General features: G+C 32.5%; 2 protein-coding genes across 3 annotated transcripts in view; one reads left to right on the top strand and one right to left on the bottom strand.

The window, feature by feature from the left end:
* LOC109856327 (ras-GEF domain-containing family member 1B) overlaps positions 1 to 15949 on the bottom strand; it is a 64599-nt gene that overhangs the window by 30254 nt on the left and 18396 nt on the right. The window lies entirely within an intron of this gene.
* Positions 1126 to 3515, top strand: LOC109856326. 2 transcript variants are annotated; one of them, XM_020431455.1, is made up of 5 exons: positions 1126 to 1215; positions 1349 to 1867; positions 1990 to 2280; positions 2383 to 2611; positions 2720 to 3515. In XM_020431455.1, the coding sequence occupies exons 2-5, from the start codon at positions 1370 to 1372 to the stop codon at positions 2767 to 2769; spliced, it is 1068 nt and encodes a 355-aa protein (XP_020287044.1). In that variant the 5' UTR covers positions 1126 to 1215; positions 1349 to 1369; the 3' UTR covers positions 2770 to 3515. The 2 variants fall into 2 exon arrangements, with proteins under 2 accessions (XP_020287044.1, XP_020287043.1); XM_020431454.1 differs by having other exon boundaries at positions 2383 to 3515.

The raw sequence follows: 15949 nt of genomic DNA, 5'->3' as shown, positions 1-15949 counted from the left end.
AAAAAATCACATTTTGTTTTATGCTGTGTAATCGTATTAATAATGTAATATATAATACGTATTATATATGTTAGTTATATTTTATAAAACGTTTTATATTGTATAATATGTTTACACATGCTTTTGTAAGTTCTGCTTTCGAACGACTTATGGTAACAATAATTTTTATGATGATATGTAAAACTTTTTGCTGTAAATATTATTGTAAACAAAGCTATACTTCTGGGTCATAATTTTCTACATCATTTTATTTAAAAGAATATGGTAATACATTTTTGTTTAGCGTTGACTTAGACGCGAAAAGTCGATGTACGATCCTGCAATATAAATTCAAATATCTACATACTCAAACCACAGTCAATGCATGCGAAGCAACTGTTTTCGAAGAGATACGTTCTCATTATCTTTGTTTTCCTCTTATTTCTTGAAATAGTTTCCCAAAGTGAACAAATAGACAAAACAATTCTTATCAAAGTAGACAAACAAATAAATTTAGCTCTTATGGGATAAGTACTGAAGTTTCAATAAACGACAATAACTACAATAATGACGTGAAAAAAATTCTGCAAACAATTCTTTCAGTCATTTATTCCTATAAACTTCGAGAAATATTACTTGATCATTCTGATTTCTGTAAATAGAGTCTCCAGAATACTAAAGGAAATTTGATACGTGAGCAAATTATACAGCGCGTATCACATGAGCATTTGCAAAATGCTTTGAAAAATTATGATTCAGTTATGATCAACAAAATTAAGCAGCGTAGATAAAACCATCGTGTAATCGAGCAATGAAAATTATTATATATGCAAGTGCGTAAAACCACTCGTGTCGTGAAACACACATCGCAATATAAAATTTCGCATCGCTGCGAAAATAAAAATACACAAGTTATATATGTATATAAACGAGTCGAGTCACGATTTTCAACACACGATGTTTTCTCGTGTTTTCGAAAATTACAGACGCGACTATAGATAATATTGTTGTCTTTAGAAATTATCGACAGTAAGTAGTATAGATCGCATTCGTCAACCGAAATTTATCGATTGCTCCGTGTTCTATCGGCACGGATGGTGTCAATAAACTTTCAAAATTTGTGGTCATAAACGCTGACTGACATATATCGAAACACCTCTATGCATAAACAAGACACAACTTGCGCACACCTAACGCGACAGCCGACGGTTACGGACGACATTTTCCTTAAAACAGGTAAGAGTGTTCATCTAAATAATTGAACTCTTTGCAAAATAATGCAAAATTACCTGTACGGTGTTATTTTCGCCAGATCGAGATAAAATATACTTTTTATATAACGATTATGTCATTATCACGAATTATATAGATTAATCAATCAACGAACAAAATGGACACACCGAACACTTGCGAATCGATCACGCAACATTGTATGAAAACAATTCTTGATCAGAAAAGAGTTTCTACTCGACTTGATAGTGATATGACAAGAAACAAAACTGAAAGAAAAAAAGTAAATTGGTTTCACGTCAGTGAACTTAAACTGTACGTTACAGTATGCTATGCTGCACGTACTTCAGATTCCGGCTCCGGTATGGCAGATCTCCTGGCAAAAGTATTTTGTGATAAATCTTTGTGCCCTTTATTTATATACGAATTACAAATGCAGCAAAAGATTTTGCCGAAGATCGAGTTTTTGTTAGACTCACAAATAGGCCCAGAATATTACTATCATTCAGGAAACTTTAGAATTCTTTTTCTGAAGGATCTGTTGAAACAAGGATATCAAGTAAAATCATTCAAAAAAGGTTTGAATTTGACTGACTGTACCGAAGCAATAAAACTTATGGCCAAATTACACGCAGCCTCGGTGGCTTTACATGAACAGGTAACAATTCGAAAAAAAATCACGTGAACACCATGTGTTTTTACTTGACATCTATAATGTACAGTAATATGTAGTAGAAAATAATCGAAAACCTCACGAATGTTTGTTTTTTTAACCTTAAGGATCCTGAGTTAGTAAAGTCATGCAGAAGCGACAAATTTTTGACACAACCTTTATGCAAAAATAGATTGCAAATATTTCAATACGCTTTGATGATAGCAAGTGATGTTATGGAACAGATTTATCCGGTAATCGCGGCTAAAATAGAAAGCGTACTTAATAACCTTCACAATATAGATCAAATCATCGAGCTGTTTAGTTACGAACCCGAAGAATTTTGTGTTCTAAATAATGGAGACTTTTCCACTAGTAACTTACTCTTTCCTGACAACAGCAGTCTACCTCTTTTACTGGTAATTTAATTTTTCGTCACATAAAACAAAGATTGTCTTAATAAAGTTCGCGTAAGTGTGAAAGTAGCATTAAAAAGTAAACGTTTTTGAAACACTGTGCAGCAACATTATCAAATGGCCACCTATTCATCGCCTGCTATTGACTTGCATCACTTCTTAAACACTTCACCGGAAACTGCCGTGATACATGATCACGACGAGGAACTGTTACAACAATATTTGGAGACTTTGACGGACACAATGAAGGCGCTCAACTGCACGACAACACCACCCACAATGAAACAGTTGAAAGCGGCTATGCGAAAGAGAAAATTATACGCCGTGTTAGTAGGTATAACATTTAGGTTAAGTAGGATGACGGATATAGCAAAACAAAACGCAGAAACTATTGCACACAGCGATAATCCGTACGCAAAACTTGCTAAAAAGATGTGTTTAGCTATGTTTCACAGAGGGTACTTTGAACAAGTGACTGTCATGATCATTTAGATACATCGGAATTAAGCGATGAAATATGAAAAATATTTTCACTATTTTACTTCGATGTTTAATACGAAATAATGGTACATAATGAGACAGATAACCATGGATTACTTCTATGTATTCCTTTTTTTTTATAGTTTATATGAGTTTTATGTGTGCTGTGTGAATAATGTATTTCATGTTCGTAGTCGCGATAAATAGAAAGACACATTACTAAGCGTAACAAGAAAATATCAAGCAACTAATAAATCTGGAAAAAGATGAGAGAAGTACTATTGTGCTGTAGTTTTCTGCACCTAATTAGTAAATGCAACATTTTTTAGGTAAGCAGGAACCGCACTCACATAAGTTAAATTGTTATCTCAATTTAACTTATTGCGTGTGGTTTTATAACGGTTAAGAAAAATACAATTTTAGCAATGTACAGGTGGAAGATTGACATCAAAGAAAAATATACAGTGAAAGTTGTATTTCTGTTTGTTAAGATATTTAGTGTCTCCGTGTAATGTGTTAGTAACGGTTGGTCCCCCTAAAGTTATTTTCTCCGCGAGAGAAAGAATAAAAATATATAGAGAAATCTTGTCTCCCGACAAAGTAACAAAACATACGTCCGGAACTGAAATGTTTCTTCGTGCTGTAATGATACACTAGAATGGTCCCACATTCAGTTTTGCATTATAGAATGAATGTCGCTGTATTGTATTCTTCTAAACATTATTCTTATTAACTAATAAAAATGTTGCTATTTTCCGACTTACTCGAATAAAGTAAATACTTCTTTACTCTATAAAAAATCACTTTAAAATCAAATTGCTGTGTAATCGTATTCTTAATGTAATATATGTATAATACGTATCATATATGTTATTTATACTGTACAAGACGTTTTATATTATAAGTATAATATGTTTACATATGATTTTGTACATTCCGATTTCGGACAAATTATGCTTACAATAATTTTTATGATGATATGTAAAACTTTTTGTTGTACATATTATAGTAAAAACAGTTATACTTCTGGGTCATAATTTTCTACGTCATTTTACTGGAAAGAATATGGTAATACATCTGTGTTTAGCGCTGAGTTACACACAAAAAGTCGGTGTACGATCCTGCAATATAAATTCAAATACCTACGCACGCAAAACAACAGACAACGCATGCGAACCAACTGTTTTCGAAGACATACGTTCTCATTATCTTTGTGTTTTAGTCTTATTTCTTGAACTAGTTTCCCTACTTGAGTAAATAAATAAAACAATTCCTATCAAGACGAACATATAGATTTAGTTCATTTGTGATAATTATCGCGGCTTCAATAAACGACAAAAATAACTACAACGATGCAGAATAAACCATCTGAAAAAGATTCCTTTAGTCATTTCTTCTTTTAACCTTTGATAAATATCACTCGATCACAGTTAATTGTGTAGACATCAGAATAAAAAAGAGTATGTGATGTATAAGCAGAATGTACAGCGCGTATCACATGAGCATTTGCAAAATGCTTTGAGAAAATGTGATGCAGTTGTGGTCGACTTAAATAATCAACGTGGAAAATTGAAACATTTGTTAATCAAACAATGTAAGTTTTTACATACTCGAGAGCGTAAAACCACTCGTGTCGTAAAACATATCATACTGTAAAAGCGCTGTCATATTAAAAGCGCAGTAATAAAACGCATTCATTCACTATTTTCTACACACTATTTTCCCGCGTTATCGATCACATACGCGACTATCGATAATACTGCTATTTCCAGGAATTATCGATAGTAAACTATTGATCGTCTCGAATCTTTCAACCGAAATTTATCGATTGCTCTGTGTTGTGTCGGCACAGATTGTGTCAATAAACTTTAAAAATTTGAGGTCATAAACGCTGACTGACATGGATCAAAACACTTCTGTGCATAAACAGAACACAACGAATTTGCGCACATCTACCGCGACAGCCGGCGGTTTTGGACGACATTTTTCAAAGAACAGGTAAAAGTGTTTATCTAAATTTTTACACTAATCGCACAATAATGCAAAATTACCTGCACGGCGTTATTCTTGCCAGATCGAGCTAAGGTATACTTTTTATATAACAATTATGTTATCACGAATTATATAGATTAATCATTCAACGAACAAAATGGACATATCGACCACATGCAAACTGACCACACATTTTTTAAAATCAATTCTTGATGATGAAGAGATTTCTGCTCGACTCGATATTGATACAACAAAAAACGAAACTGAAAACAAAGACAAAATGAGTTGGACTTTCATGACTGAACTTAAACTGTACGTTACAATATACTATGCTGCAAGTACCAGCGAATCTGATTCCGATTCTGGCTCCGTTATGGCAGGTCTCTTGGCGAAAGTCTTTTCTGATAACTCTTTGAGAGACTTATTTTTATACAAATTACAAATGCAGCTGAATGTTTTGCCAAAGATCGAGACTTTGTTGCAATCAAAAATAGGCCCAGAATTGTACAATTATTCAACAGAATTTCAAATCCTCTTTTTGAAAGATCTGTTGAGACAAAAATATCAAGTGAAATCTTTCGAAAGAGGTTTGAATTTGAATGACTGTACGGAAGCAATAAAACTTATGGCCAAATTTCATGCAGCCTCGGTGGCTTTACATGAACAGGTAACGATAATCGAAAGAAAATATATATCATGTGAACACCATGTATTTTTACCTGACCTTTGTAATGTACAGTAATGTATGTAGTAGAAAATAATCGAAAACCTCTTAAATGTTTGTTTTTTATCCTTAAGGATCCTGAGTTAATAGAGTCATTCAAAATCGACAGACTTGTGATACCAGATCAATGCAAACATATAATGCCAACATTTGACTTTGCTATGAGAAAGACTCTTGATATTATGCGTAAGATTTATCCGGAAGTCGCGAATAAAATAGAAAGCGTACTTAATAACCTTTACACTATACAACAAATCATCGAATCGTTCAGTTACGAACACGAAGAATTTTGTGTTCTGAATAATGGAGACTTTTCCATTAGTAACTTACTCTTTCCTGACAACAGCAGTCTACCTCTTTTACTGGTAATGTACTTTTCCGTCACATAAAACAAAGATTGTCTTACTAAAGTTTGCGTAAGTGTAAAAGTAGCATTAAAAATTAAACGTTTTTGAAACACTTTGCAGCAACATTATCAAATGGCCACCTATTCATCGCCTGCTATTGACTTGCATCACTTCTTAAACACTTCACCGGAAACTGCCGTGATACATGATCACGACGAGGAACTGTTACAACAATATTTGAAGATTTTGACGGACACAATGGAACAGCTGAATTGCACAACAAAACCACCCACGATGGGACAGTTGAAAGCGGCTATGCGAAAGAGAAAATTATACGCCGTGTTTGCAGGTATGACATTTAGGTTAAGTATGATGCCGGAAATAGTAACAGAAAACACTGAAATAATTGAACACAGCGGCAATCCGTACGAAAAACTTGCAACGAAGATGTGTGTAGTTATGTTTTACAGAGGGTACTTTGATTCTACAAATGACTTTCATGATCAATTAGATATACCGGGTGAAAGCGATGAAAAATGAAGAATGATATTGTATATTTTTTTACTTTGATTTTTAATATCAAATAGTGGCACATAATCAAAGAGAGCAGTATGGGTTAATTCTATGTATTGTTTTCTACAGTTTATATATATGATTTTGGTGTGTGTTGTGCGCGTATAATGTATTTCATGTTCGTAGTCGCGATAAATAGAAAGACACATTACTAAGCGTAACGAGAAAATATCAAGCAACTAAGAAATCTAAAAAAAGATCCGGAAAACAACCATTATTAACTTATTTAGGTTTCTAAAAGTAAATATATAAATTCAACATTTTTTATGTAAGCGAGAACCGCAATCACATAAGTTAAATTGTAACGCCACAATTTAAGTTATTACGTGTGGTGTTATAATGGTTTAGAAGTATACAATTTTAGCAAGGTACTGTTGAAAGATTGACATGAAAGAAAAATGTACAGTAAAATTTGTATTTCTATTTGGTAATATATTTATTGTTTTCGTAAAGGGTTGATAAAGGTTGGTCTCTGTAAAGTTATTTTCTCCGCGAAATTATAAGTATTAAAAGTTATAACATAGTTCACCACACTGAAGTATGAAAAACAGTGAGAGAAAATGGTAAAAATAGAGAAATCTTGATTCCCGATACAGTAACAAAACAGAGGTCCGAAACTGAAATTTTTCTTTGTGCTATAATGATACAAAATAATGGTGCCACATTCATTTTTGCATAATTGTATGAATGTCGCTGTATTGCATTCTACTAAACCTTTCCTTACTACCTAATAAAAATGTTGCTATTTTCTGACTTACTCGAATAAAGTATATATACGTTTTTATCACTCTATAAAAAATCACATTGTGTTTTATGCTGTGTAATCGTATTAAAAATGTAATACGTATTATATATGTTAGTTATATTTTATAAAACGTTTTATATTGTATAATATGTTTACACATGCTTTTGTAAGTTCTGCTTTCGAACGACTTATGGTAACAATAATTTTTATGATGATATGTAAAACTTTTTGCTGTAAATATTATTGTAAACAAAGCTATACTTCTGGGTCATAATTTTCTACGTCATTTTATTGGAAAGAATATGGTAATACATCTTTGTTTAGCGCTGATTTACACGCAAAAAGTCGGTGTACGATCCTGTAATATAAATTCAAATACCTACGTACGCAAAACAACAGACAACATGCAAAACAACTGTTTTCGAAGACATATGTTCTCATTATCTTTGTGTTTTAGTTCTATTTCTTGAACTAGTTTCCTTAATTGAGTAAATAAATAAAACAATTCCTATCAAGACAAACATATAAATTTAGTTCATTTGTGATAATTATTGCGGTTGTAAGAAACGACTAAAATAACTACAACGATGTAAAATAAACCATGTGAAAAACATTCCTTCAGTCATTTCTTAATTTAACCTTTGATAAATATCACTCGATCACAGTTAATTGTGTAGTCATCAGAATAAAAAAGGGTATGTGATGTATAAGCAGATTGTACATACAGCGCATATCACACGAGCATTTGTAAAATGCTTTGAGAAAATGTGATGCAGTTGTGGTTGACTAAAATAATCATCGTGGAAAAAAAAAACATTTCTTAATCAAACAATATAAATTATTACATACTCAAGTGCAGAAAACCACGCGTGTCGTACTCATCGTACTGTAAAAGCGGTGTCAGATTAAAAGCACAGAAAGTAGACGCTTTGATTTTCTATACATGAGTTTCACGATTTTCTACACTCAAATGTCTCGCGTTATCGATCACATACGTGACTATCGATAATATTGCAATCTCAAGAAATTATCAATAGTATCTATAGATCATTTCAAATCGGTCGGCCGAAAGTTTCCGATAGCTCTGTGTTGTTGACATAGATGATGTCAATAAACTTTCAAAATTTGAAGTCGTAAACGCTGACTCACATACATCAAAACACATGTGTGCAAAAACAGAATATGACAAAATATGCGCACACCTAACGCGGCAGCCAACGATTACGGACGAAGTTTCTTCAAAACAGGTACGTTGTCATCTAATTTTCTCAACTCTTTTCTAAATAATGCGATATTACCTGCACGGCGTTATTTTCGATATAAGTAGATGTACTTTTTATATGANGANTATGTTATCATGAATTACATAGATTTACCATTCAACAAACGAAATGGACAATCTATGCAAGGCATTCTGCACATCGCATCCAATTACAATGGAAGACATCATGCAACATTTTTTTAAACTAGTAATTATTGAAAATTTTCCTAATAATTTTCCTAGAAAAGAAAAGTTTTCTATTCGAATCAAAATCGATTNGGATAGACACAAAGTNGAAGACAAAGTGAAAATAACTTGGTTTCTCATCGATAAAATCGAAGTGTTCGTTAAAGTGTACCACACTAAAGACACTTCCGATTCTAGTTTCACTTCCAACTCNATTCCCAATCTCAGATTGACACTTTTGGTGGCAAAAATCTTCCTTGAGAATAATACGTGTTCTCAAAACCTTTTGGACGACTTATTTACATATGAGTATCACATACAGAAAAATGTTGTGNCAAAGATCGAGACNCTATTGAAATCAAAAATAGGACCAGAATTGTACTTCTTCACAAAGAACTTTAGAATTCTTTTTCTCGAGAATCTGTTGCATATAGGATACCAAGTGAAACCTTTCGATAAAGGTTTGAATTTTAANTACTGCATCGAGGCAATAGAACTTATGGCCAAAGTACACGCAGCTTCGGTGGCTTTACATGAACAGGTAACAATTATCGGAAGAAAATCAGTAAGACAACATGTGTTGATATCTGATGTTTGTAATATATAGTAATGTATATATTTTTTACAAAATAATCAAANCAATGCAGAAACGTTTTTTNTATGTTTAAGAGCCCTCAGTTAATAGAAAATTGCAACATCAAGAAAATTGTGACAGGTAAAAATTGCGACCATTTGATGCAGGTATTTCACACAANTATGAGAAAAGCAATTGCTGTTATAAAGAAGTCATATCCGCTAATCGCGATCAAAATGAATATGACAGTCCGTAACATTTACACTATGAGACAAATCATCGAGTTGTTCACTTACGAACCAGAAGAATTTTGTGTGCTAAATAATGGAGACTTTTCCATTAATAATATACTTTTTCATGAAATCCAAGGATGGCCTCTCGTACTGGTAATGTTCTTTTTTGTCACATAAAACAAAGATTGTCTTAATAAAGTTTGCGAAAGTGTGTAAAAAGTAAACGTTTTTGAAACACTTTGCAGCAACATTATCAAATGGCAACCTATTCATCGCTTGCTATTGACTTGCATCACTTCTTGAACACCTCCCCGGAAACTGCCGTGATATATAATAACGACGACATCCTGTTAAAAATATATTTGGGTATTTTGACGGACACAATGGAAGAGCTGAAGTGCACAACCAAACCACCCACGATGAAACAGTTGAAAGAGGCTATGCAAAAGAGAGGCCTATACGCCGTGTTTGCGGGTATGACATTTAGGTTAAGTGTGATGATGGATAAAGTAAAAGAAAACACAGTACATAGTGATCACGACAAAATTCTGTGGAAGAAACTTGCAAAGAAGATGTGTGTAACTATGTTTGCCAAAGGATACTTCGAGTATACAAATGACCTTTGTAATTAATTAAAATTCTTCGGACACAAACGTTGAAATATAAAGAATGATAGTTTACTTTTTTATACGTTAATTTTTAATACAGAACAACGGCATATAAGGAAAGAAACAGAGTAAGAAAGCAAAGAATACATAGAGTAATTCTATGTATTCTTTTTAAAACTTATATACACGATTCATATGTGTGGTGTTATAATGTATCTCATATTCGCATTTGTGATAAATAGAAAGACACAATACCAAGCGTAACAAGTATGAAAAAAATAGTAAGGTTGAAAAAAAGTACTACTTTAGGGAAGTATTAATTATTTTAGGGAAGATTTATTCTATGTATTGTTTTTTACAGTTTATACATATGATTTTGATGTGTGTTGTGCGCGTATAATGTATTTCATGTTCGTAGTCGCGATAAATAAAAAGACACATTACTAAGCGTAACAAGAAACTATCAAGCAACTAATAAATATAAAACAAGATCGAGAAAAAAACCATTAGTAACTATTAGGTAATAGTTACTACCATTAGTAACTATTAGGTTTCTAAAAGGAAATATATAAATTCAACATTTTGTATGTAAGCGAGAACCGCAATCACAGAAGTTAAATTGTTATGCCACAATTTAAGTTATTACGTGTGGTTTTATAATGGTTTAGAAGTATACAATTTTAGCAAGGTACTGTTGAAAGATTGACAAGAAAGAAAAATGTACAGTAAAATTTGTATTTCTATGTGTTACTATATTTATTGTTTTCGTAAACGATTGATAAAGGTTGGTCTCTTTAAAGTTATTTTCTCCGTGAAATTATAAGTATTAACAGTTATAAAATAGTTCACCACACTGAAGTATGAAAAACAGTGAGAGATAATAGTAAAAATAGAGAAATCTTGACTCCCGATACAGTAACAAAACAGAGGTCCGGAACTGAAATTTTTCTTTGTGCTATAATGATACAAAATAATGGTGCCACATTCATATTTGCATAATTGTATGAATGTCGCTGTATTGCATTCTTCTAAACCTTTCCTTACTACCTAATAAAAATGTTGCTATTTTCTGACTTACTTGAATAAAGTGTATTAATGTTTTTAACAATCTGTAAAAAATCACATTTTGTTTTATGCTGTGTAATCGTATTAATAATGTAATATATAATACGTATTATATATGTTAGTTATATTTTATAAAACGTTTTATATTGTATAATATGTTTACACATGCTTTTGTAAGTTCTGCTTTCGAACGACTCTTGGTAACAATAATTTTTATGATGATATGTAAAACTTTTTGCTGTAAATATTATTGTAAACAAAGCTATACTTCTGAGTCATAATTTGCTACATCATTTTATGTAAAAGAATATGGTAATACATCTTTGTCTATCGTTGACTTACACGCGAAAAGTCAGTGTACGATCCTGCAATATAAATTCAAATACCTACGTACGCAAAACAACAGACAACGCATGCGAAACAACTGTTTTCGAACAGATACGTTCTCATTATCTGTGTGTTTGAATCTTATTTTTTAAAATAGTTTCCCAAATTGAATAAATAGATAAAACAATTCTTATCAAAGTAGACAAACAAATAAATTTAGCTCTTATGTGATACTTATTGCAGTTTCAATAAACGACATAACTACAATAATGATGTGAAAAAAATTCTGCAAACAATTCTTTCAGTCATTTATTCCTGTAAACTGTGAGAAATATCACTTGAGTCTTCTGATTTCTGTAAATGGAGTTTCCAGAATAATGAAGAAAATTTGATACGTGAGCAAATTATACAACGCGTATCACATGAGCATTTCCAAAATGCTTTGAAAATATATGATTCAGTTATGGTCAACAAAATTAAGCAGCGTAGATAAAACCATCGTGTAATCGAGCAATGAAAATTATTATATATGCAAGTGCGTAAAACAACTCGTGTCATGAAACACACATCGCAACATGAAAACAGCTGCGAAAATAAAAACACAGGAGTTATATATGTATATAAACGAGTCGAGTCACGATTTTCAACACACGATGTTGTCTCGTGTTTTCAAAAATTATAGACGCGACTATAGATAATATTGGTGTCTTTAGAAATTATCGACAGTAAGTAGTATAGATCGTATTCGTCAACCGAAATTTATCGATTGCTCCGTGTTGTATCGGGACGGATTGTGTCAAGAAACTTTCAAAATTTGTGGTCATAAACGCTGACTGACATAGATCAAACCACCTCTATACATAAACAAGACACAACTTACGCACACCTAACGCGACAGCCGACGGTTACGGACGACAGTTTCCTTAAAACAGGTAAGAGTGTTCATCTAAATAAATGAACTCTTCGCAAATTAATGCAAAATTACCTGTACGGTGTTATTTTCGCCAGATCGAGATAAAATATACTTTTTATATAACGATTATGTTATTATCACGAATTATATAGATTAATCATTCAACGGACAAAATGAACACACCGACCACTTGCGAATCGATCACGCAACATTTTATGAAAAGAATTCTTGATCACAAAAGAGTTTCTACTCGACTTGATATTGATATGACAAGAAACGAAACTGAAACAAAAAAACTAAATTGGTTTTACGTCAATGAACTTAAACTGTACGTTACAGTATGCTATGCTGCACGTACCTCAGATTCCGGCTCCGTTATGGCAGGTCTCCTGGCAAAAGTCTTTTGTGATGAATCTTTGTGCTACTTATTTGTACACGAATTAAAAATAGAGCAAACTGTTTTGCCGAAAATTGAAAACCTCTTACAATCACAAATAGGCCCAGAATATTACTATCATTCAGGAGAATTTCAAATTCTTTTTCTGAAGGATCTGTCGAGACAAGAATATCAAGTGAAATCTTTCGAAAAAGGTTTGAATTCGGCTGACTGTACCAAAGCAATAAAACTTATGGCCAAATTACACGCAGCCTCGGTGGCTTTACATGAACAGGTAACAATTCGAAAAAAAATCATGTGAACACCATGTGTTTTTACATTGACATTTATAATGTACAGTAATATGTAGTAGAAAATAATCGAAAACCTCCCGAATGTTTGTTTTTTTAACCTTAAGGATCCTGAGTTAGTAGAGTCATGCAGAAGCGACAAATTTTTGACACAACCTTTATGCAAAAATAGATTGGAAATATTTCAATACGCTTTGAAAACAGCATGTGATGTTATGCATAAGATTTATCCGGTAATCGCGGCTAAAATAGAAAGCGTACTTAATAACCTTCACAATATAGAACAAATCATCGAGCTGTTTAGTTACGAACCCGAAGAATTTTGTGTTCTAAATAATGGAGACTTTTCCACTAGTAACTTACTCTTTCCTGACAACAGCAGTCTACCTCTTTTACTGGTAATTTAATTTTCCGTCACATAAAACAAAGATTGTCTTAATAAAGTTTGCGTAAGTGTAAAAGTAACAATAAAAATTAAACGTTTTTGAAACACTGTGCAGCAACAGTATCAAATGGCCACCTATTCATCGCCTGCTATTGACTTGCATCACTTCTTAAACACTTCATCGGAAACTGCCGTGATACATGATCACGACGAGGAACTGTTACAACAATATTTGGAGACTTTGACGGACACAATGAAGGCGCTCAACTGCACGACAACACCACCCACAATGAAACACTTGAAAGCGGCTATGCGAAAGAGAAAATTATACGCCGTGTTAGTAGGTATAACATTTAGGTTAAGTAGGATGACGGATATAGCAAAACAAAACGTAGAAACTATCGCACACAGCGAAAATCCGTACGCAAAACTTGCTACGAAGATGTGTTTAGTTATGTTTTACAAAGGGTACTTTGATTGAACAAGTGACTGTCATGATCATTTAGATACATCGGAATTAAACGATGAAATATGAAGAATATTTTTACTGTTTTACTTTGATTTTTAATACGAAATAATGGTACATAATCAGACAGAGCGACATGAATTACTTCTATGTATTCCTTTTTGTTTATAGTTTATATGAGTTTTATGTGTGCTGTGTGAATAACGTATTTCATTTTCAACTTCGCGATAAATAGAAAGACACATTACTAAGCGTAATAAGCAAATATCAAGCAACTAATAAATCTGGAAAAAACTGAGAGAAGTACTATTGTACTGTAGGTTTCTACACCTAATTAGTAAATGCAACATTTTTTAAGTAAGCGGAAACCGCACTCACATAAGTTAAATTGTTATCCCAACTAACTTAACTCATTGTGTGTGGTTTTATAATGGTTAAGAAGAATACAATTTTAGCAATGTACAGGTGAAAGATTGACATCAAAGAAAAATATACAGTGAAAGTTGTATTTCTGCTTGTTAATAGATTTAGTGTCTCCGTGTAATGTGTTGGTAACGGTTGGTCACTTTAAAGTTATTGTCTCCGCGAGAGAAAGAATAAAAATATATAGAGAAATCTTGTCTCCCGACAAAGTAATAAAACATAAGTCCGGAACTGAAATTTTTCTTTGTGCTATAATGATACACTAGAATGGTCCAACATTCAGTTTTGCATTATAGAACAAATGTCGCTGTATTGTATTCTGCTAAACATTATTCTTATTAACTAATAAAAATGTTGCTATTTTCCGACTTACTCGAATAAAGTAAATACCTTTTTAATCTAGAAAAAGTCACGTTAAAATCACATTGCTGTGTAATCGTATTCTTAATGTAATATATAAGAAGTATCATATATGGTATTTATAATGTACAAGACGTTTTATATTATAAGTATAATATGTTTACATATGCTTTTGTAAATTCCGATTTCAAACAACTTATAGTAACAATAATTTTTACGATGATATGTAAAACTTTTTGCTGTAAATATTCTTGTAAACAAAGCTATACTTCTGGGTCATAATGTTCTACGTCATTTTATTGGAAAGAATATGGTAATACATCTTTGTTTAGCGCTGATTTACACGCAAAAAGTCGGTGTACGATCCTGTAATATAAATTCAAATACCTACGTTCGCAAAACAACAGACAACGCATGCGAAGCAACTGTTTTCGAAGACATANGTTCTCATTATCTTTGTGTTTTAGTTCTATTTCTTGAACTAGTTTCCTTAATTGAGTAAATAAATAAAACAATTCCCGTCAAGACAAACATATAGATTTAGTTCATTTGTGATAATTATCGTGGTTGTAATAAACGACAAAAATAACTACAACGATGTAGAAGTAACCATGTGAAAAAGATTCTTTCAGTCATTTCTTCTTTTAACCTTTGATAAATATCACTCGATCACAGTTAATTGTGTAGTCATCAGAATAAAAAAGGGTACGTGATGTATAAGCAGAATGTACATACAGCGCGTATCACATAAGCATTTGCAAAATTCTTTGAAAAAATGTGATGCAGTTGTGGGTGACTAAAATAATCATCGTGAAAGACAAAAACATTTTTTAATCAAACAATATAAATTATTACATACTCAAGTGCAGAAAACCACGCGTGTCGTACTCATCGTACTGTAAAAGCGNTGTCAGATTAAAAGCACAGAAAGTAGACGCTTTGATTTTCTATACATGAGTTCCACGATTTTCTACACACAAGTGTCTCGCGTTATCGATCACATACGCGACTATCGATAATATTGCAATCTCCAGAAATTATCAATAGTATCTATAGATCATTTCAAATCCGTCGGCCGAAAGTTTAGGATTGCTTTGTGTTGTTGACATAGATTATGTCAATAAACTTTCAAAATTTGAAGTCTTAAACGCTGTCTCACATACATCAAAACACATGTGTGCAAAAACAGAATATGACAAAATATGCGCACACCTAACGCGGCAGCCAACGATTACGGACGAAGTTTCTTCAAAACAGGTACGTTGTCATCTAATTTTCTCAACTCTTTTCTAAATAATGCGATATTACCTGCACGGCGTTATT

This window comes from Pseudomyrmex gracilis, unplaced genomic scaffold (genome assembly GCF_002006095.1).
Source record: "Pseudomyrmex gracilis isolate BER0280 unplaced genomic scaffold, ASM200609v1 scaffold_114, whole genome shotgun sequence".
In the NCBI taxonomy this organism is placed as follows: Eukaryota; Metazoa; Arthropoda; class Insecta; order Hymenoptera; family Formicidae; genus Pseudomyrmex; species Pseudomyrmex gracilis.
Note: the sequence above shows the minus strand (reverse complement) of the source record. Positions and strands in the feature narration are given on the sequence as shown.

Coding starts and splice junctions, on each gene's coding strand:
- LOC109856326 (XM_020431454.1), top strand. CDS start 1,370: ATGGACACACCGAACACTTGCGAATCGATCACGCAACATTGTATGAAA. Junction 1,868..1,989: donor CGGTGGCTTTACATGAACAG/GTAACAATTCGA, acceptor TTTAACCTTAAG/GATCCTGAGTTAGTAAAGTC. Junction 2,281..2,382: donor GCAGTCTACCTCTTTTACTG/GTAATTTAATTT, acceptor AACACTGTGCAG/CAACATTATCAAATGGCCAC.